Source organism: Pristis pectinata, chromosome 20, assembly GCF_009764475.1.
Source record: "Pristis pectinata isolate sPriPec2 chromosome 20, sPriPec2.1.pri, whole genome shotgun sequence".
Lineage (NCBI taxonomy): Eukaryota > Metazoa > Chordata > Chondrichthyes > Rhinopristiformes > Pristidae > Pristis > Pristis pectinata.
In genome coordinates this window covers 36,507,098-36,530,679 of record NC_067424.1, presented here as the reverse complement: position 1 = coordinate 36,530,679, position 23,582 = coordinate 36,507,098, and the positions used below count along the sequence as shown (strand labels likewise).

The 23,582-nt window shown below is 48.9% G+C and overlaps 1 protein-coding gene across 1 annotated transcript in view; it reads left to right on the top strand.

Moving 5' to 3' along the window:
• Window positions 1–23,582, top strand: part of LOC127581076 (voltage-dependent L-type calcium channel subunit alpha-1S-like) — a 136,821-nt gene that overhangs the window by 90,672 nt on the left and 22,567 nt on the right. The window contains exons 26-34 of the mRNA XM_052035146.1: window positions 1,907–2,065; window positions 3,385–3,495; window positions 6,220–6,303; window positions 18,860–18,988; window positions 19,397–19,462; window positions 19,627–19,718; window positions 19,797–19,956; window positions 20,894–21,021; window positions 22,018–22,114. Of these exons, the coding sequence (XP_051891106.1) occupies window positions 1,907–2,065; window positions 3,385–3,495; window positions 6,220–6,303; window positions 18,860–18,988; window positions 19,397–19,462; window positions 19,627–19,718; window positions 19,797–19,956; window positions 20,894–21,021; window positions 22,018–22,114 (1,026 nt within the window). The remainder of the gene's footprint in view (window positions 1–1,906; window positions 2,066–3,384; window positions 3,496–6,219; window positions 6,304–18,859; window positions 18,989–19,396; window positions 19,463–19,626; window positions 19,719–19,796; window positions 19,957–20,893; window positions 21,022–22,017; window positions 22,115–23,582) is intronic.

Here is a 23,582-nt window from a genome sequence, read left to right as displayed (position 1 = left end):
GCATCAGGTAACAAACTCCACAGTCTGGTCGCAATGCACATCCAAGAACCGTGCATCTGTAAATCAAGAAAATCTGCTGATGCTGGAAATTTAAAACAAAAACAGAAAATTCTGGAAATACTCAGAAGGTCAGGCCACATCTGTGGGAAGAGAAACAGAGTTAATGCTTCAGGTCGAAGACCCTTCGTCAGACTTGGCAAGAAGGCAAAAGAAGCTGGATCAGCCTCAGGGACGGTGGGGAGGGGAGGATGTTTCTGACAGGGTAAAACTGGGGTGACCATGGGAATAAGCTGTAAACAGGGCTATCGGGCAGTGAGTGAGAACACAGACAGAAGAATGTGAGAGCTGTGAAATGCAGAGCAGGAGGATGTGCCCGGCAGGTCAGGCTGGACACGTCCTCCACTCCCAGAGTGGGGAAAAAAAAGAGAAAAGGGGAACAAAAACAGAGAAGCTGAGTCAATATCATAGATGGACAACTGAGAGAGACCAAGAAATCAAGTTACCTAAAGCTGTAGGACTATCGAGTCCAGAAGGCTGCAGTGTGCCCAGATGGAAGTTAAGGTGCTGTTCCTCGAGCTTGTTTGGGTCTCATTGTAGCAGTGCAGGAGGCTGCAGACCAATAGGTCAGAGTGGCTGGGCATCAGGGCAGGGGTCAGCTGGGCATCGGGGGGGGGGAGGGTCGGCTGGGGATCGGGGTGGGGGAAGGGCTGGGGATCGGGGGGAGGGGCTGCGCATCAGGGGAGGGGCTGGGGATCGGGGCAAGGGTCGGCTGGGGATCGGGGGGGCAGGGTCAGCCGGGGATCGGGGCGGGGTCAGCTGGGGATCGGGGGGGAGGGGCTGGGGATTAGGGGGAGGGTCGGCTGGGGATCGGGGGGAAGGGCTGGGCATCAGGGGTTTGGAGTGAACCAGCTGGAGGGGTTTGATATTCAGGAGGGCTGATCAGTCATCAGGGGATGGGATTGGTGGCACGGGAGGATCGAGATGAGGCAGTTGTAAATCTGGGGAAGAGGTTGATGTTCCTAGTTGTGTGGGGGAGGTTGGATCAGCAGACTGGTGGGTGTGACAGTTTTATGATAAGTTTTACAGTTTCACGATAAGTTTTACAGTTTCCCAAACCTGGCAGGGGGAATCCCAGGAGCGACCCAAGCTGGGCTCCCGGTGCTGTACTGTGTCTGACTCAGCCTGTCCTTTTAAATTACACTGAGGCTGCATCCACAAGAAGGGTCCCCGGATGTTGTATGTAAAGGTGAAAGTCATTAAAAGACATCAGGTGAGTGCTGCAAGACCTTGGATCCCACTGTCTGTGTCTTGCAAGCACAAGGGAAGAGCTTCCAGCCAGTCCATCCATACCCTGATGGTAATCCACAAGCGCTGTTACCATAGTGGGAAACAGTACCCATACCCGAGTCATTGCCCCATACTGACCCCGTACCCAGGTAACAGTTCCACACGGACCCCGTATCTGAGTAACACTCCCATACTAACCCTGTACTTGGGTAACAGTCTACACACACAAACACACTCCCTCTCTCTCCCTCTCTCTCCTCTCTCTCCTCTCTCTCCCTCTCTCTCCCTCTCTCCCTCCCTCTCCCTCCCTCTCCCTCCCTCTCCCTCCCTCTCCCTCCCTCTCCCTCCCTCTCCCTCCCTCTCCTCCCTCTCCCTCCACCCCTCTCTCCACCCCTCTCTCCCTCCCTCCCTCCCTCCTCCCCCCACCCCTCTCTCCTTCCCTCCTCCCCCCACCCCTCTCTCCCTCCCTCCTCCCCCCACCCCTCTCTCCCTCCCTCCTCCCCCCACCCCTCTCTCCCTCTCCCTCTCCCTCTCTCACTGGGTTAAGATTGAATTCCTCATGCTGGTCTGTTTGCTGACTCTCCCCTTTTTATTAATCACATCCCTGTCTCCTCTACAGCGCCAGTGTGTTCAATATGCCCTGAAGGCCCGGCCCCTGATGAGATACATTCCTAAGAACCCTTACCAGTACAGGGTCTGGTACGTGGTGACCTCCTCCTACTTTGAGTACCTCATGTTTGCCCTCATCCTCCTCAACACTATATGTCTTGGGATGCAGGTGAGTAAGGCTGGAGCCAGAGGAGCAAGGCCACGGAGGTGGAGTAGTGGGGTGGTGTGTGTTTTATGTTGGGGAGCACAGGCACAGAGTTGGGGGACTGAGTTTACGTCAAAGATTAACTGAGTTTCTCCAGTTTCCTTGTGTGTCTGTTCTGTCTCACTACCTCTCCTACATTTTTGCATGCTACGTTCTGCAGACCAATGTATGTCTGAGGCTGCGGCAGACATTGTATGAGAAACTGGCAGTGGGAAGCTGTTCATAATAACAGTAGTTGAGGGTTGCTCACCCCTTTCACTCCAAGGCAGTAGTTCTGAAGTTTAGTCAATGATATAATAAGGGAACAGGGCAGGAACCAATTTACATGCAGCAAGCTCCCATCAACAGTAGTGTTTCATGACCAGATAAACACCCACAACTGAGATCATAAAATCAGACTTGTACAGTATGGAAACAGGCGCTTTGGCCCAATATGACAGCACCAACCATCGGGCATCCATTTACACCCAACCTATTTTATTCTCCACACATTCATATTAACTCCTCTACATTCTACCACTCACCGACAGACGAGGGACAACTTACAGTGGCCGATTAACCTACGAACCCACACGTCTTTGGGATATGGGAGCAAACCAGTGGTCACGGAAAATGTGCAGACTCCACACAGACAGCACCCAAGGTCAGGATTGAACCTGGGTTGCTGGAGCTGTGAGACAGCAGCTCTATCAGCTGAACCTGCTATGTTAATCTTAGCCAGAATACTGGGATACACTGCTCTCTGTCTGCAGTGGGATCCAGTCACTGGGCACACAGGATGTTGATACAAAACCTGCTTCAACAACATCAGCTCCAACTGGGATCACCTCTAAACACTGCTGTGAAGATGTTTATTGTGGAAAGACCTCAGGATTGGGACTTAACTACTGCCCTTCTGAATCCGAGCTGAGAATCCTACCAACTGAACCTTGGCTGGCAATTTGGAAGAGTGAAGGAATGGGAATGAGTAAGGAAAAGTGGAAATGTGGTAGTTATTTGAGGGAGAGATGAAAGTCCAAGAAGTTTGGAGGACAGAGAGGGAGAGAGCATCAAAGGGTAGGCTGGGGAGATCTGGACCTGAAACATCTAAAGCTGCTGACAGTGATGGACTGGGTTGGGGTTGGGGAGGGGGGAAGAGTTAAAGTTCAAGTGGGTGTCTCATGGCGACATCAGTGGTTCCAGGGTTGGGGTAAGGGTCAGATTTCAGCCCTCACCTTGGCTGGGGCTGAGCTCAGTGTTGTGGGTCGGTATTTGTCCTGGATTCACTCTGCCTCTCTCCACAGCACTACGAGCAGTCGGAAGAGATGGACCAGCTGTCTGATATGCTGAACGTCGTCTTCACTGGGCTTTTTGCATTGGAAATGGTTTTCAAACTCTGCGCTTTCAAAGCCAAGGTGGGTGTGAGGCTGATGGAAGAGAATGAGGTCCACCGTAGAGTCAGTAACCGTGCTGGGGAGCGTCCAATCCCAGATTTGACAGCAGTCTGATCACATGTAGCAGAGCTTTGGACTTTGGTAGTGAGCACCTTCCACTCTTAGACTGGATGGTGAAGCGGTCCCTGATGGTCTTCGCTAATTAGACATTACCAGGGTGTCTGCATCACTGTTTCCGTACTCTTAAAGGAGCAGGTGCAGACGGCTCTCCACAGTAGACAGTAGTTCATTTTCTTTTAAAGCCCAGAGTAAAGAAATAGTTTGCTGCCAGTAAAAGTGCTTTCTATCAGTTTGTGGAGGCCAGTAACTGTTGTGTTCACTAGAAGTTAACTAGCAGCTGCTTCACGGTGGTGGGGTGTGAGGTTGTGAGGGGCTGGATGCTGGAGGAGAGTTGGACTCCAGCCTGCCAGCATAGTTCAGGCAGGCCCCCCGTAAGTTGCACTGAAGCAGGTGTTGGAGCACTCTGGAAGCCTGCTTCAGTTAAAGTGCCCACACACAGCAAAGGCCCACACACTGCATTAACATTGCCAACACTGCACTTCAGGGGAGCGGTTTGGGTGGTGCTCATTACCAGCAGTTCCCAGAATTACGTACTAAGAGGATTGCTCTGATGCACATTTCGATCAGCTTGGTGATCAGCAACAAACTGACAGTGAACACTGCTGACGGATAACTCCTGACTCCAGGAGAAACAGTGTCCCAGGGTCATTCAGCGTAGCAAGGACCCAGGCTCAATACCTGTGCTCAAATCAGGAAAATTACATGGGGGAGGAGGGCTTCCTGTACTGATACAGGACTGGGCCAGCGATTGCCAGTTTTAAGTACAGAGGTACGGTCCAATCTGGGACCACTGGCAACCTTGCTCCTCCTTCCCTCTCTCCCACACCCCATCTTCCTGCCTTGCCCCTTTCTCCTCTCTCCTTCAGAATCCCTCTCCCTTTCCCGCACCACCTCTGTCACATACCTCCCCCTCCCCCACCCCCTCACTCTCCCCCTTCCCACCTCACCACCCCCTCTCTCTCCCACCTCTCTCCCCAGTGCTCTTTCTCCTGCACAACCTCTCTCTCCCTCCATCTCCCTGCCACCCCTCTTGTTCCCCACACTTCAATCTCCTGCATGCCTTCTCCTATGTCCCCTCTGCTTCCCCCAGTCCTTTCTCTCCCTCATGCAGTGCCAACATCCAACAATTAAACGCATGACTTTACTTCCTGAGCTGCTCATCTCTCACCACAGCTGCTGCAGAGACGATGTGGCTGATAATGTGATCTGTGCCTTTCCCTGTTGGATCCTGAACTCCCCACTGGGAGGCCTGTTGTGTCCAGATTTAGTTTTGCATTCAGTTCTCGGCTAACTGCAGAACCCTGGCAGGAGTCCGGAATATTGTAAGGAAACTAGAATATCCCCATCAGTCTCATAGAGGGCAGCCGATTACCATCTGAAACAAACTTAATCTGGTTCCATTGAAATGATCCGATTTCTGGACATAACATTAAATCCATTTGGAGCAGGGCACGTTTATGTATTATGGACACACTGTAGGTATCCAGAGTGCAGGTAATTGCTAAGTGTCTTGTCATTCAAAAGGTCGCCATGTGGATGTAAATAACTTTTATGCACATTTATATGTGACTGTCCTCCACACTACATGTTTCTGGAGAAACTGTATTGGGGGACTTGTTATTTCTGTTTCCCTGGTTCTTTAAAAAGACTTTGTTTACTGAGGAAAGTGATTTTGTTTGCTGTTATATGCACCAGCTACCTCCAAGTCATTGACTGATGCATTGTTGTCCATAAGTACTGTCCGATGAAAACCTCTAACCAGCAGCCCTCCTGTACTTAACCTGGGAAAAGGGAGAGGCCTTGGGAGTACAGCACTGTGAGACCAGGGGCTAGAGGAGTGCAGTGCTCCAAAGAAAAGTGCCGCAGTGATGACGGGGTGCTGAGACTGACACTGAGGGACCTCCTCTCTCTGGGAAGAGAATTCTTACTGTAAATGTGCTTTTGTTCATTGTTGTTTCTTCCTCCTTCCATGTCTGCTCAGAGGAAGCCTCATCTTGGTGAGCAGTGAGCCACATTTCACTGTTAACATGATCCACTTCAAAACCGCGCCCAAAATAAACGGAACAGTGGGGCACACGACACCGAGCCGTCTGTAAATCGGGCCCCTGCAGAGTTCAGTTTGGCAGCACACGATGCTTCAGTGCTGTTCATTACTCAAGCATTCAACGCAGGACATCCATTCCACATAGCAACCCATAGTGTTTATTGTAACAGCCCCCTCCTACACCCCACCCCCTCTTACTCCTCCCCCTCCTACTCACTCACTCCTCTTCACTCCCTCCAACTCTTCCCTCCTACCCCTAACTCCCTCCCTCACCTGTCCATTCCCCTACCCCTCAGCCCCTCCATTCTCCTCACCCCCTTCAATTCCTTCCATTCCCCTCACTCCCCTCTCACTCCCCCTCCCCCTCACTCCCCCCTCACTTCCCCCTCACTTCCCCCCTCACTCCCTTATCTCCTTCCTTTCCCCAAACTCTCCTCCCCTCTCCTCCCCTCTCTCCCTCTCTGCATCTCGTACTCTCTCTGCCCTCCTCCCCCTCTCACCTCTCCACACTTTTCCCCATCTCTCCCTTTCATCTCTGCAGTCCAGACCTCTCACCCTCATTCTGTTTTGATTCTCTCCAGGGTTACTTTGGAGATCCCTGGAATGTGTTTGACTTCCTGATTGTCATCGGCAGTATCATTGACGTCATCCTCAGTGAAGTAGATGTAAGTACAATGCCCTGTCCATGTGAATCCTGCTGGTTTGAAAAGTGAATGTGGTGGGAATAGTCTGATCTCCAGCGAATCTTCCCTGCATGTTCCACTGGTCAATGTTTTCATTCCCTTCAAATATTCCATAATGGAAGATTCCCAGTACCTGGGGCTGTCTCAGCGAGATTCCCGGTAGCTGGGGCTGTCCCAGCAAGATTCCTGGGACCTGGGGCTGTCCCAGCAAGATTCCTGGGACCTGGGACTGTCCCAGCGAGATCCCTGGGACCTGGGTCTGTCCCAGTGAGATTCTCGGCCCGGGAAGGTTTATTGATTTGGGGCGACAGACTGTGGTGAGAATCTGTTGCTTCTCCCAGAAAGCGTGAATATCCTTGTAACTTGGAGTGGAGGATGGAGTTGGTGATCCATTTACAAAGTGTCAGATTGATGGTGTCACTGACTCTGTGTGCGGGTGTGTGTACATAATGCACACATTACACCATGTCCTCTTCCCCCACTGTTCCTCCTGAATTGGAACGGTGCCTTCCACTCCATGAATCTGTTCCAAACAGATTCCAAATGGAAATTTGTTCCATCGCTTATGCAGTTGTTGTCTGTGAGAATATCTGTTCTGCTCTGTGCAAGTGTGCACTAACAGGATGTATGCCTGTGCGTCTACTACCCTGTACTGCTCTACATCTATGTCTCTGTACCAGCTAGTACTGCTGTATGCTTGTGTGTACTACCCTGTACAGCTCTATGCCTGTGTGCACCACCCTGTACTGTGGTCTACCTATGTGTACCACTCTATAGTGCTGTTCGCCTGTGTGTGCTACACCATACCGCTGTGTGCCTGTGTGTGTGCTACCCTGAGCTGCTGTGTGCCTGATGCGATGCATGTTACTTTGGGGTGTCTCCTCGCCTGCCCTCCATTGCCTTCTGCTGACTGTTTGACCAGGCAGCCACGGGCACTATTTCCTCTCATTGACCACTGACTCTCCACCACCCATACCTGGGGGGCCAATGGCGAGTATTCACCACTGTCAGCTGGTCCCCGTGGGACTGATGGTGGGGGTTTCTGTTCACTTGTCCAACACTCACTGGATCACACCACCATACATGAAGTCAAATAGTGTTAATAGTGACGAGTGCAGTTTGGGACAGGGGCCTGGTGAAGTTAGTGACCCGCTTATGGTGTTGTTGGACACTGCTGTGTGCTCTAAGTCGTGTCACACAGATTCATGGTGTATACAGCTTGCCCAGGATGGTGTTCAGTGGGATCCAGGTAAGGCTGAGATTACCCAGAGCAGTGTAATGCACAATGATGGTGAGGGAAGTGTGTACAGTGGAGAATTTTGGTGAAGGCTCATTGAATCAAGCCTGACACAGGACACTAAGGAAGGGCTTGTGTGCAGGGAGATGCAATACAGGTGTCCAAGGCGGTGTAACACAGGTCCCCGGGGAGCTCGGTGTGTGCAAGGCGGTGTATCACTGAACCTTGGTAAAGACTGTGTCCAGGGCAGAATAACAAAGCACCCCATTGAAGGTAATGTGCTCAGGACCGTGGTGAATGGTCAGTGTACCCAGGGCAGTGTGAGACAGGACCCTGGGGACACTTGGTGTACTGGGGGAGTGAGACAGGACCCTGAGAAATGGTCAGTGTACCTGGCGCAGTGAGACAGGGCCCTGGAAATGGCAGCTTGGCTTGCCCTATCCACATAAAGATTAAAATTTCTAAAATAAAGCATTAGTTTGCAGAGTGGATGGGAAACTGTTGCACCACTGCCCTATTATTTCTTAATTATGTTCTGTCCACCAGTACAGCAACATCAAGGGGGTCTGTAATCTATGACTGCCAGTCTTTTTGGGTCCTTTTGTTCTTTATCTCCATCCAAACGGAATCAGCTTCTGTTGAACCTAGATCCTTTCCCACTGTTGTCCTTTATCGTCACACTACCACCACTCCTTTACTCTTCTGCCTTAAATATTTACAACCTAAATAAAGGGATTGAATGTATTGCTGACAATACAGAGAGAGGTAGGAAAGCAAGCTGTTTGGAAGACACAGAGTCTGCAAAGGGATATGGAGAAGTCCAGTAAGAAGGCAAAAGGTTGAAAGATGGAGTATGGTGTGAGGGAGGTGGAGTATTTGGTGGGAGGAGTGGAAGAGCAGAATATTGTCTAAATGGAGAGAGGCTGTAGAACGCTGCAGGATGTCCTTCACGTGAAATGCAGGGAGGTTGTCGTGCAGTTACAGGGAGTAAGAAGAAATGCAAATAGATTCTTGACTGTCATTGCAAAGGATATGGAGTATAACTCAAGGACCTTAGTGAGACCACACTAGGAGTACTGTGTACTCCTTAAATAAGGTGGGATATAATTACATACGGAGCAGTTCAGGGACGTATTCATGGTTGTTTCCCGAGATTAAGGGGTTGTTTCATGGGAGAGGTTGAGCAGTATGGCCACAATGGTTTAACTTGGAACCCTGATGAAAAAAAGTATTGATGTACCCAGGGCTGCGTAATGCAGGATCCTGGAGTAGGATTGGTGTGGCAGTGCGGTGATATGTAGGCACCTGGTGAAGTTATGGTGTTCTCAAATTGTGTATCAGTGAGGGCAGTTCACCCAGGACAGTGAAACACAGGACTGTGGTGAAGGTGGTGCATCCTGGAGGGTGAAACACAGGACCTTGGTGAAGGTATGTGCTCAGGATAGTGAAACACAGGACTGTGGTGAAGGTGGTGTGTCCTGGATGGTTTACTGGTGGACCCTGGTTTGGGATGAGATTGCCTGGGGATTACAACATGGGACCGTGTTGAAGACTGTACACGGGATGCAGTGTAATAATGGAAAATTGAGAAAGCTTGCAATATTGGAAAAACTGAAATAAAAACCGAAAATGCTGGATGCTCTCAGCTGGTCAGGCAGCATCTGTAGAAAGAGAAACAGGTAACGTCAGACGTAAGGTTTCACATGTGCCTGACCTACTGAGTATTTCCAGCAAGTTCTGTTATCATTTCAGTATGATATAGAACCTTGCTACACAGCCAGTAAAGCATAACACAGGCACCTGTGGAAGGCTCTATGTACCCAGCGTGTTGCAACACACAGCCCTGGTGAAGGTAGCGGCCCCAGGGCAGTGACCTGTAAGGGGTTTTAAAATAGAACGTGCTGATAATACTCAGCAAGCGAGGCAGGATCTGAGAGAGAAGCTCCCTGAGCTATCGTTATGGTCAATGACTTTTCATCAGAAGGTAAGAAAATCATGTTCCAAGGTGGTGTAACATGAGCTCTCAGTGCTCAGGATGTGTAATGGGAAAATCCAGGGGTGCACCAGGGGTGGTGTTGAAGAGTCAGTGTGCCCAAGCTCCAGCCTACCTCATTACTCCAGGATTAGATCTTCACAGAAACGTCCTGGGCCATCTCAGAATGGGGCAATGACACTGTAGGGGCCAGGGAGGGTGAGATGTGGTCCTGGAGCAATGTGCAGCACTGGTGTTTGTGTGTCTGAGGCCGCTCACTGTTGGTGCTTTCTCTCTCCACCTATCTCTCCTCCTCCATCCTTTCCTCTGCATTTCGCCATTGCTTCCTCCTCCTCTCCCTCCCTCTGGATTTCTCTTTCTCTCTCTCGCTGTTCTTTTCACTCTCCTCTCCCTCACCCCTACCCCCCTGTCTGCTATTTTTGCTCAATCTCTCCCTCTCTCTCTCTTCCTTACCTCCATGCCCTTCTTACACAGTGACAAGCCTTCCGTCAATCTTCCGTTCTGTCCCCACCCCTACCTCTCTCCTGTCCTCCATGTCCCTTTATTCCCACTCACTGTCTGCCCTCTCTCTCTGCATTTTCCCTCGCTCTATCCCAGCTCTTTGCCCCCCTGCTCCTTGCATCCCCCCCTTGGCCATCTTTCTCTGCTCCCTCTCTGCACCACCTCCCTGTCTTTTCCCCCTCCCCATCTGCCCGCTCCCTCCCCGATTCCCTCCACTCTCACCCGCTCGCTCCTCGCCGGCAAATGGAGTTCAATGCAGGAAAGTGTGAGGTCACGTACTCGGTGTGAGGAATCAAAGGGCAGACTTTATCTGAATGGAGAGATGCTGCAAGTGATTGGAGTGTGGAGGTGTCAAGATGCTCTTGTGTATGGTACACAATGCGTTAACATGTACAGGGGTTCCCCAGGTTATGAGTGACTTGACTTAAAGAAATCTGACTTTACACATGTTCTCCCATGCCTTTTTAAAGCATTTTTCAAGATAGTAATAACAATAATAATATGTTTCATGGTATTCCTCAATGACTGCATACAGTATATATTTCATTAATTTAACTATGGGTAGCGTTAGGATGATTATTCGATGATATGAAAGAATTATAGCAATACAATATGGGTAGCTATAGAAAGGGACGTTTCTGACTTGTGGACAGTTCTCAGGAAGGGAAAACTTAACGTAACCCAGAGACTGCCTGTAGTTAGGAAGGCAAATGGCGTATCATCCTAAATTGCAAGGGGGTTGGAGTTTAGAGATAGAAGTATTGTTACAGTTGTACAGGGTGATGGTGAGGCTGCACCCTGGACTACTGTGCGCAGTTTGGTCCCCTTAATTCAGAGAGGATTTATTAGTATTGGAGACTGTGTGGAAGGGATTATCTCGGCTAATTCATGGGATGAGAGGATTGGCCCTATCAGAGACAGCATAGCTCTGTTTTCTTTGGAGTTTGGGAGAAAGGGGGAGGGAGGTCTTATTGAAATATATAAGATCCTGAGGGGGCTTGACAGGGTAGATGTTGAGATGTTTCCATTTGTGGGAGAATCTTGAATGAGAGACATAGTTACAAGATAAAGGGGCGGGCGTTTGAAACTGTGGAGTGTTGGGATTTCTTCTCACAGGAGGTGGTGAATCTCCGGAGTTTTCTCCCTTAAAGAATTTAAGGAGGCGAGATCATTGAAGGTATTTAAAGAGGAGGGAGATACATTTTTGGAAGGTAAGGAATTGAGGGCCATGTGGAACTGGCACAGAAGAGGAGTTGAGGCCGGGGGCAGATCAGATTGACTGGAGGACAGGCTTGAGGGGTCAGGTGGCCCACCTCTGCTCCCATTGACTTGTGTTCTTTCTAACTTCCTCCTCTCTGTATCCCCTCTGTTTATGTCTCTGTCTCACCCATCTCTGTTTTCTCTTCCTCTCCCTCTGTCCCCTCCCTCTTGCACGTTGTCCTGTTATTTCTGTCATGTCGCTCTCTTCCTGTCTCTCTCTCTCTCTGTCTCTCTCTCTCTGTCTCTGTGTCTTGCTCTCTTTCTCTCTGTCTCGCTCTCTTTCTCTCTGCCTCTCTCTCTTTCTGCCTGTCTGTCTCTCTTTTGCTCTCTGCCATCCTTATGCCGTCTCTTTTTCTTCCCCTTGGGCACTCTCTCTCTGTCTTCCTCATTTCCCTTCCTTCCCCATTTTGACCAATCCCACTCTGATACCCCTCTTCCCTCTGTCCCTCACTCTCTTTCCATCTCTCTCTATCGTGCTCCCTGCTCACTTCTTCCTTTCTCCGACAGATAGCTCTTGCTTCCAGCGGGGGTCTCTACTGCCTGAGCTCTGGATGCGGCTCCAGTGTAAATATCCGGCTGCATGTGGGGTTGGCTGTGTGTTGTGCTGTGTTTCGAAGTGTGCTTCAATTTGGTATGTGGAATTCACCATAAATTTGGAATAATCAGCAATCAACTCGGGTTCAAACACTCAAAGAAGCAAAGAAGCCCATCCTGTGGGATCTGGGCCAGATTCTGGTAGTGAGCCATCCTGTGGGATCTGAGCCCGTAATGGATCCGAATAATGGGTCATCCTGTGGGATTCAGGCCCAGTCTCTGTTCCAGATAATAGATTGTCCTATTGGATCCGAGGCCAGTAACTGATCCTGATAATGGGCCGTCTTGTGGGATTCAGGCCCAGTCTCTGATCCAGATATTGGCTGAGCTGTGGGTATTAGTCCCTGAACTGCTCGCTTCCTCTCACTCATGGCCAAAACCTCTAAGCTTCTTGTACCAAGGCCCAGCGCCAGCAGTTTCAGTCTCTGCCAAGCCCAAGGGTAAGAAACTTAGGAAGTTAAACACCAGTTGATGAAAATATTTGGCCCCACTCGAAGAAAGTGGCTCCAAATTTCCATTCCGATCGTCAGCATCCTGTCCCTTCCTTTATCCCAGAAATCCAATTAGCTTTCACCAAGAGCCCATTAGTTGCAATGGTGAGAAATAGGATCTCCCCACTTTCCAGCTCAGCTGAGAGACCAGACAGTCGCCAGAGGGGAGTTTGAGAGTGTAAGCGTGTCTTCACTCACAGTGTGGTGTCCCGACATGGTTGGCTACGCTGACAGTGAACTAGCTACCTCCCCCCCACAGCCCTTTCATTATATCCTCCTCTGTGTCCCCAATTGTACATGGTACCATCATATTGCTCCCAGAGATGTCCCCCACCCCTGTCTCCTCACATTGCTTCTTTGAGCTGTATGATCCCCTAACCGACTCATTGTAGATGGAAATAGATCTGATAACACTGGTTTTCTCCCAGCTGATTAAACACTTACTGACGTTGAATCCTGGCTTCTGTCGATGGAAGAATTACTGGTCTGAGGAATGCTCCTCTTCATTAACACAGTCAGAGACCACCTCCTGGGTCTTCCCTTGCCACAAACCCCCCTCCCTCTCCCCTTCATTTCTTTCACACTAACTCCTCCCCATTGTGCTGTTCCCTCTCATGAAGGGTTCTTCTTATCCTGCTCCCACCTAACGCCACATCAAACATGCATGAGATTTGGTTCTGCGGATTTCAGGTTGGCTCCCCTCTCTAATAAGCGGTGCTGGGTGCCACTGGCATTTCTCAGCACGAGTGAGCCATAACAAGGGCCTAGGTCCAGCCATTTCCGTCTCTGCCCAGGTCCAACGGTGAGGGACTGAAGAACATGTTTGAATGTAAAATCAATAAAATGAATGCTGTCCTGAAGAAGATGGTAGGATTTATCCTCAAACGGAAGAGCAGTAAGAGAGTTGAAGAGAAAAATTAAAAAAAATTACAGATGCTGGACATCCAAAATCAAAATGCTGGAAATACTCAGCAGGTCAGGCAGCATCTGTGGGAAGAGAAACAGAGTTAATGTCTCGGGTCAAAGCCCCATCGGCAGAACTGCGAAAGAGATAATAAAAAAAAACTTGTAAGTTACAGGGAACGAGAAGGATGTCTCTGACAGGGTAAAACTGGGTTGACCAAGGGGATAAGCCATAAACAACATCTGGTCAGTGAGTGAATGGGAGCAGTTAGAGAGTGAGAACATAGATCAAAGAATGTGGGAGTTGTGAAATGCAGAGCTATTATCGCAAATGGAAGAACGACACAGGTAGAAATCAGATTACTTGAAGTTGTACAATTCAATATTGACTCCAGAAGGCTGCAACATGCTGTTCCTCAGGCTTGTGTTGGGCCTCATTGCAACAGTACAGGAGGCCACAGACTGCGTCAGAGTGGGATTGTGATGGAGAATTAAAGTGGCAGGCCGTGGGAAGCCCAGGGTCACCCCTGCAGACCGAATGCAGGTATTCCGCAAAGCGGTCAGCCAATCTACGTTTGGCTTCTCGGAATTTCCAGATTTTTCTGTTTTTTTTTATATTAGAGAGGTGAAGACGTCTGAAGCTGAAGGTGTGTGGTGGGACAAAGATAGTGATCAGAAATGGCAGGGGGGGAGGGGGGCAACAGATATCTCAGAAGTTGGTCAGCGGGAAGTATGTTACAGAGATCAAAGTGGGTGAGGCCATGAAGAGATTTGAAAAACAAGAAAGAAGATTTTAAAGTCAGGCCATTGCTGGACTTGGAGTCAACGTAGACCAGCAAACATGGTTGATGCGCAGACGGAACTCAGTGTGGTTAGCATACACGCAGCAGAGGTTTGGAGGAGTGTAAGCATCACAGCACACAATAGGGTCTTCTAAGAGATTGTTGGATAGGTACATAGAGCTGAGAAAAATAGAGGGCTATGGGTAAGCCTAGTAATTTCTAGGGTAGGGACATGTTCGGCACAGCTTTGTGGGCTGAAGGGCCTGAATTGTGCTGTAGTTTTTTTCTATGTTCTAAAGCAGGAATGCAGGCCAGCAGTGGTAGGAAGGGGGAAGCTACTTTTGTTTTGGAGAATGTCTGCACTGAGAACTCAGCTTGGGGTTAGAGTGAGGCAGTAACTGTGCAGGGTTTGGATCTTGTAGCAAGGAGATGATAGCTTTGGTATTTTCAACATTTAATTGGAGGAGAGTTGTAAGATCTGCCCCTTCCAGAGCAAAGTAGTGACTCGGGTGACACCAGTCTGGCCACAGCAACTTCATTGTTTTGCAATGGAAGCCGCAACCTATTCAGTAAGTTGCTCGAGCAATAAGGTGACAAGATGAAAAAAAACATTCCCGTCCTGTTGTCAGACTAAACTTTGGGTGAAATCTGCAGTCGGAGGATCTCTTCAGTTGAGCATGCTCATCCTCCCTTGGTTCACAGACAGTCGTTATGTATTTCTCTGCTTGTCTTGCAAACATCCCTGCTTTATTTACTTTAATTTTAGACAATCGGGGGGTGGTTGGTGGAACTCTCAGTCCTGCCTCCTTTCTCGCCTGTCTTACTTTGTTGAATTTAATTAACCAAGTGGCCTTGGTCACCAAGCATAAACACCAACTCCACGAAGTTTTCCAGTGCCTGTTATTTTAACTCCGTTAAGGCCAGCTGATGACTTTCTCTTTCACATTTGACTTCATTTTCTCTTTGTGGCTAATCCCCAACCATCTGTACCAAGCTTGACAGTAGCCATCTGCAGGTGCCTTTCTGTGTTCAACAATGCAAATCTAAAACCAGGTCAAATGTGGGGGTCCCTAAGCTGCTCCCCAGGACCCAGTACACATGTACGTATACTGCAACCAAGTATCTCAACTGCCAGAACCAAACAAAAGACTCAGGACACAAAATACAAGCACGATTTAGTCATCACCACATCTAGTCCATTCACGCAGAGAGAATGTTTCAGGTGATTCTTTGGCTAGGAGAAACAAGTCAAGGGAAAACCCATTTTTCTGGACAATGAAGGAGAGGAGTTGGAGTGAGATGGTGCGGGTTAAGCGCGTCAATGCTTGCAGACAGCTACAGCAAAGGTTTTCTAAAGCATTTGTACTTCAAGATGTACGCTGGGTGGAAAATGCTCTGGAAGTACTGTCACTGTTTATGTAGGAAGTACAGCAGCCAGTTTGCACACAGGAAGTTGCCCCAAGCTGCGTTGTAAAAATGACCAGTAATCTGAGATGTTGAGGATAAATGCTGGCACCAAGAATTACTGCAATTCCTCCTTCTTAGTTACAAGATAAGGGGCTGGTCTTTTAAGACAGAGGTGTGAGGGATCATCTCACGGATGGTGATGAATCTCTGGAATGCTCTCCGGAAGGGTTGTGGGCATTAAAAAAGTAGGTAACTTTTTGGGAGATCAGGGAATTGAGGGCTCTGGGGATCTAGCACAGAGGGGGGGATTGAGACCTGGGGCAGATTGGCCACGATCATATTGAATGGCAGGGCAGGCTTGAGGGGCCAAGTGGCCTCGTCCTGCTCCTGTTGTCCTGTGTTCTCTTTGAAATGGTGTAATGGGATCTTTTATGTTCACTTGAGAGGATAGGCAGACATTTCATCAGAACATACAGCAGCATTCACTCAGTAACTTATGCTCTCAATTTTCAAAGCAGGACTTAAACCCAACCCCCCCGTGCTAATAACGGAGCCACGACCAGCACTGAGGCTGGAGGAGGCCATGGAGAGACGAGTTTACCAGTGGTCATTTCAGTTCAGGGAGATTCTGGGGAAAATGGGTATAGATTTGGGGGTTGATAGCAGTTCAATGACTTTGGAGATCGGGCATTAGTTCATGAGGCGAAAGGGGTCAAGGTGGCTTTGGTGATGAGGAAAGGAGGGGAGATAAGGAAAGAGAACACTCTACCGATATCACCTGACGTGGAAGCACTTGGGAAGTTGGGTGTTCAGCAAGTTACAAATTGGAGAAGGCAGGAGCTGGGCCACACAGACCAGAGGAAGTGTGAGAGGAGACTCGGAGAGAACTGGAGAAAGAGTTCAGGTCTTGCTGAACAGAAGGTGCAGCAAATGCCTCAACCTTAAGAGTAAACTTAACCTGCTCCTTGCAGTTGGAGGTAAGGGTGGAGGGATCAGAGAAGAGGGGGTTTAAGAAGAGGGAGTTTGGAGAAAGAGTCCTTGACCAGAATGGTTCTAGGTCAGGGAGAGGGTGTTCTCTCAGAGCAGGGAAACAGGCCCATCTGCCCATCAAGTCTACACCAACCATCAAGCTCCCAATTCTACTAATGTACACGAATCGCATTTTATTCTCCCCACATTTCCATCAGTTCCTCCCAGTTCTACCACTCTGTTCATCTATACATAAGTTTACAGTGGGCAGTTAACCACGCAGTCACAGGGAGAACGTGCAACTTCCACACAGGCAGCATCAGAGGTCAGGATTGAACCTGGGTTGCTGGAGCTGTGAGGCAGCAGCACCACTGGCTTTGCCACTGTGCCATCTTTTGACTGATTTGGACGTCAGCTCCATCTGCTTGTTTTAGCTCCACACCCCTCAAAACATCACAAGGTAGTGGGTGGCACAGGCAAAGTACCTCCTGTTGGGTCACCCTCCCCAACATGTACACCAAGTGTCAGCCATGGTTTAGTGAGTCTAACCTGTGAAGAAGAGGCCCATGGGTCAGGCCCCATTCCAGAGATGGGAGGGGTCCCCCCATAATTCAAGCTGACGGTCCAGTGTAGCGCAGAGGGAGTGCTGCGCAGTCAGAGGTGCTGCCTTTCAAAAGAGACAATATGAGGGAAGCAGGAGTCAGCCAGTGCTACTTCAAGCCTTCAGTGCCTCCCAGTAAAATCATGGGTGCTCCTGTGCCTCAGTTCCACTCTTCCGCCCAATCCCAGATCTCCTAATTCCCTTACTTTCTGAAAATACATTGATCTCAGCCTTTAACCTTCTCCACACCTCGGAATCACTGAGTTCCACTTTCACAAATATTTTGTGTGTGAGTAAATCTCTCTTCAAAGGGCTAAAATAGCTCACCCCTGTATCTACGCCGAAGCAGTGTTAAATCTGTCTGTTCCCTTGGGTGAATATATTAAAAAAATCACATGGCATGGATTGAAGACGTGTAGTGAAGTAATCCCCATGTCCGGATCAATAGGCATTCCTCAACCAATGTTATTAAAACAGACTTTTTGAATGTTATCAAGTTACTTTTGTGGGATCTTGCGTTAATTAGCTCTTCCATTTCATAAGAACACAGGAAAATAGGAGGAGGTGTAGGCTACCGGACCCCTCAAGCCTGCCCTGCCTTTCAGTTGGTCGCGGCTGGTCTATGCTGACCTCAACCCTCTTCTGTACCAGTTCCCCACAACCCTCAAGTCCTCGATCTTTCAAATATTTACCTATCTCCTCCTTAAATATCTCTAATGATCTGTCCACCACCACCCTCGGGGGAAGAGAATTCTAGAGATTCACCACCCTCTGAGAGAAGAAATTTCTATGCACCTCAGTTTTAGATGACCGGCCCTTTATTTTGCAGTTATGTCCCCTTGCTCAAGACCCTCCCACTCGTGAAAACATCCCAACATCTACCCTGTCAAGCCCCCTTAGGATCTTGTGTGTTTGAATAAGATCACCCCTCATTCTTCTAAACTCCATGAAATACAGCCCCAAATTGTCCAGCCTCTCATGATAGGACAACCCTCTCATCCCAGGAATTAGCCTGGTGAATCTCCTTCGGACTGCCCCGACCTCGCACTTCCCCACATTAAACTCCATTTACCTGAATTTTATCCCATTGCAGAATCATTATGTCCTATGGTATAATATCATTCATAGAACATAGAACAGTACAGCACAATGCAGGCCCTTCAGCCCACAATGTTGTGCTGACCTTTAAACCTCGCCTAAGACTATCTAACCCCTTCCTTCCACACATCCCACTATCTTAAATTCCTCCATGTGCCTATCTAGTAATCTCTTGAATTTGACCAATGTAGCTGCCTCCACCACCGCCCCAGGCAGCGCATTCCATGCCCCAATCATTCTCTGGGTAAAAAACCTTCCTCTGATATCTCCCTTGAACTTCCCACCCAGTAATTTAAAGCCATGCCCTCTTGTATTGAGCACTGGTACCCTGGAAAAGAGGTGCTGTCTGTCCACTCTATCTATTCCTCAATATTTTGTGCACCTCTGTCGTGTCTCCTCTCATCCTCCTTCTCTCCAAAGAGTTATTCCCTATGTTATAATGGTGATTACACTTCAAAGAAACTTATTGACAGTAAAACATTTAGAGACATCCTGATGTCATGAAAGGCTGTTTATAAATGGAATTCTTTTCCATGGTCTCCTGCCTATACCACCTCCCTCCATGCATCTTCTAACTACCTCGTCTCTTTCTCCCTGTCTCGTTCTCTCGGTCTCATTGCCTTCCTATTCCATCCCCACCTCTGGCTGTCACTGCTTTCAGTGCCTCATGTAATCTGTTCTTTTTTCCTGCATGGTTTCCAGGAGTCCGAGGACACCTCCCGCATCTCCATCTCCTTCTTCCGTCTGTTCCGTGTGATGCGCCTTGTCAAACTGCTGAGCAGAGGAGAGGGTGTTCGGACTCTTCTGTGGACGTTCATCAAGTCTTTCCAGGTGAGGGAGCCCAGCAAGGTGGGCCCGAGCCAAGCACGGGGAAGACTGGGAAACACGGCAAGGGGACAGAGAAGGGGCAGTCAGTCGATAATGAGTCGGAGCAAGGAAAGGAAGGGGGCACCGCTAAAAGGGCTCAAAATACTTGGACCCCGAACATCTGTGGCCGTGTTTCCCTGATCTCCCCACTTTACCATTTTCCTGACCACATCTTCCAACTACCTTCCCTCTTTCTAATCCCACCAGAATATTGGGATTGGATGGAGAGAAGTGTACGAAATGGGACTGGGTATTATCAGAGATGGTAGCAAAATCTATTGTACAAATGGAGACAGAGAGTGAGGAGGGAAAGGGATCAGATGCATTTTTCGGGTCAGAGGCCTTACCCATCTTGTTTTGATTTTCTGACAGGCTCTTCCCTATGTGGCACTTCTCATTGTGATGTTGTTCTTCATATATGCTGTCATTGGAATGCAGGTAAGGCCAGGTATCCTCTTCATGCAGGTGAGTCCTCGGCAGTCTCGTGCAGGTTTCTACAAGTGGATCTTTAAAGGAGTGATTGATGGCCATTCATCTGCACACTTTACCCTCCCCAACACTACTGAGCTGTTGACCTGACACTCTTCCTCCCCAATCCCCAGGTCTTTGGTAAGATTGCCAATGTGGATGGGGCGCAGATCAATCGCAACAACAATTTCCAGACCTTCCCCCAAGCCGTGCTCCTGCTTTTCAGGTGAGTGGTTGCCTCTCACTGTACCCGCCGTGAATCTGTGACCTCGCAGTGGGTGACTGTGGCCCTTCCCGTCTCCAGGTGTGCCACAGGGGAAGCCTGGCAAGAGATCATGCTGGCCTGTCGGCCTGGCAAGCTATGCGACCCTGAGTCTGACTACCAGCCTGGCGAGGAGTACACCTGTGGAACCAACTTCGCAGTCTTCTACTTCATCAGTTTCTACATGCTCTGTGCTTTCCTGGTAAGTTCTGGTGCAGTAAAACTGCAGCCTTCCCTCCGTCCACTTGCGCGGACTCCAGCCAGGGTCTCGTGACTCCAACACTCAGAGACACAGCCACACAATTAACCCAACGCCCAGAGAAAGCCACTGGGCAGTGAGGTCACGGCAAAGGGACATAAACTTCCTGGAAGTTTCAGTGTGCGGGACATAGCATGGAACAGCTAATTGAGCCACTACCTCACAGCTCCAGAGACCCGGGCCCGATCCTGACCTCAAGTGCTGCCTGTGTGGAGTTTGCCCATTCTCCCTGTGACCCCGTGGGTTTCCTTTGGGAGCTCCAGTTCCTCCCACATCCCAAAGATGGGCGGGTTGGTAGGTTAATTGACCCACTTTAGATTGCCCCTAGTGAGTGGGTGAGAGGTGGGATCTGGGGGGAGTTGATGGGAATGTGGGGAGAATGGGATTAACGTAGGATTGGTGTAAATGGGTGGTTGGTGATCAGCATAGACTCAGAGGCCTGTTTCCATGCTGTATCATTCTAACATTGGAATCTCAACCTATCTGCCCATCATAAGACCTCTTTGCTCATTGATCTACATAGACGTTGTTTAAGCAACGGTTTAATTTTAAAATTCTCTTATGCTAAAAATTCCTCCTTGGCCTCACCCATCCTGTGATTGTAATTTCCTTCAGTCCCGAAGTTAACAAGTCCACAACTGGTGTTCGGACCTTAAGTTGCCAAGGCTCCAAAAGCTGGAATTCCCACTTTAAACCCCTCTGTCTCTCTTTCCTCCCTAAAGGCCTGTCTCTTTAACCAAGCTCCAGATCATCTGCCCTGATGTGTTATGTGGTTTGTTTCTAACTTATCTCAGTGACAGCCCTGGTACATTTTGCTTCATTAAAGCAACCATTCAAGCCTGCCTAGATTATACATTAAACACTATTGTGTCTTTTGCAGATTATTAACTTGTTTGTGGCTGTCATTATGGACAATTTTGATTATCTGACACGAGATTGGTCCATCTTGGGCCCTCACCACCTCGATGAATTTAAGAGGATATGGGCCGAATATGATCCTGATGCTAAGTGAGTGTAAACAGTCTCACGGGCATGTGATTTCTGAACCACCCCTGAACCCATGGACACCACCTCCATTATTCCTTCTTTTTCCACTACTTATTCATTTTTGTAATTTATAGATTTTTCTGACATTTATTTGGTCACCTTGAGTTATAGAGCATAGAAACAGGCCCTTTGTCCCAACATGTCAATGCCGACCTAGATGCCTGCCTAAGCTGTTCCCACTTGCCCGTGTTTGACCCATATCCCTCTAAACTGTTCCCATCCATGTACCTGTCCAATTGTCTTTTAAATTTCATTATTGTATCTGCCTCAACCACTTCTTCTGGCAGCTCAATCCACATACATACCACCCTTTGTGTAAAGAAGTCACTCCTCAAGTTCCTAATAAATCTTTTCCCTCTCACCTTAAACCTGTGCCCTCCTAGTTTTTGATTCCCTTTCCCTGGGAAAAAGACAGTGCGCACTTACCCTATCTATGTCCCTCATGATTTTATGCTCCTCTGTAAGGTCACCCCTCAGGTATGTCTTTGTACCGTACTGCTGCCGCAAAACAACAAATTTCACGTCGTATGTCAGTGATGATAAATCTGATTCTGATGTGCTTCCCCTGCAACACCACCCCCACCTTCATGCATGCGCGCACGTGCGTGCGCACGCACACACACACACAAACATCATGCACGCACACACATCATGCATACACCCACAAACATCATGCACACATATATCATGCACACATCAGCATCACACACACACATCACACACGCGCGCGCACATGCAGACACAAATACTCGTGCACACACAAACATCGCATACTTTTAGACACACATTCACAACCCTGCATTCTCACTTGCACACAGTCTCTCTTACACACACACTCTCTTGTATACACACACACACACACACACACACACACACACACACACACACACACACACACACACACACACACACACACACACACACACACCTGATGGTTTTCCTGATTATTCTCTGCAGGGGTCGGATCAAACACCTGGACGTGGTGACCCTGCTCCGACGCATCCAGCCCCCGCTGGGGTTTGGCAAGTTTTGCCCCCACCGTGTGGCCTGTAAGGTGCGGTTAGTACAGTCTCACCTCGTTTCATCCAGCCATGACCTGGCCTGCTTGACAAAGTTGTCAAGCCACGTGCAATTGGAACCCTTGACACTGAATGCTTTGCTCAGATACTTGTCCGATTGGCAGCTTCTTTTGAAATTAGCAAACAGTAATTTAAAATTAATGCAGAAAATGCTGGAAACACTCGGCAGGTCAGGCAGCATCTATGGAAAGAGAAATGGAGTTAATGTTTTAGGATGAAGTTGCCGCCTGACTTGCTGAGTGTATCCAGCATTTTCTGCTTATGTTTCAGTAACAACGTAGGACAGTATACTATAGTGGTTATGCAGCTGGAGTACTAATCCAGAAGTCAACACAGTGGCCCAGCTAGGAGAACTGCTAGCTCACAGCCCCAGGGACCTAGGTTTGATGCTGATCTCTCGTGCTGTCTGTGTGGAGTTTGCATGTTCTACCTGTGACCACATGGGTTTCCCCCGGGTGCTCCCAAAAACACACGGGTTGGTAGGTTAATTGGCAGCTGTAAGTCGCCCCTAGTAAGTGAGTTGTAGAATCTGGGAGAGTTGCGGGAAGAGTAAAATGGGATTGGTGTAGGATTAGTGTAAATGGGTGTCTGATGGTTGGCATGGAATCGATGGGCTGAAGGGCCTTTTTCAATGCTGTACCTCTCTGAGAATCATTGAGGGTCAAACTAATGACACAAAGACATGAGTTCAGAATCCTCCACAGGCAACTGGGAATTGGGTTAATCCACTAAACCTCACTTAAACAGTTGTAGTAGTAACCACAAGCTATCTGATCGCCATACAAACACCCTGGTTCACTCATATCCTTTGGGCAGTGGCCTTTTGACATGGTTGGGCATGGCACTCAAGGGTTGTTATGATTAGGTCAGGTGTTAAATTTCTGTCACACTTCTTAACGGCAGGCAAGATAATTTGGATGGCAAAAGTGGGAGTAAGATTGCTGTACAGGATGAAGATCAGTGGGCAGTGGAAATCACTGAGTGAAAGAATGGAAGGACTCCGAGACAAGGAGGAAGCATTCCTGTCAAATCTTGTGCTTGAGAGCCATTATACTTAATCACAACTTGATTCCTTTCAGCCTGTGTCAATCTCCTGGCTCAAAGGGGAGGAATAAGATGCAGAGCCTCTTGGTCCTTGGTCCCTGGCTTTACAGTTGCTTGGGCTTCCTCCAGCAGGTGACCCTGTTCATGAGTACAGTGATGTAGTGGAACAGGCTTACACGGCCTCTGTTCATTATCGTACTGATTGTAGGTGGGGGCATCTCTGCAAGCCTCTCCCCCCTCCCCCAGCAGATCAGAGGGTCCCGGGATAGTTGGGCGTGAAGGGGATGCCCTGAAATAGGTGAACAGATTTCTGTCACAGGCCTTGGAGGAAGAGTTATCCAGAGCTCACGTGTATGAAACCAACGGCTATTTCCCATCTCCCCCAGCTCAGCCTCCCAC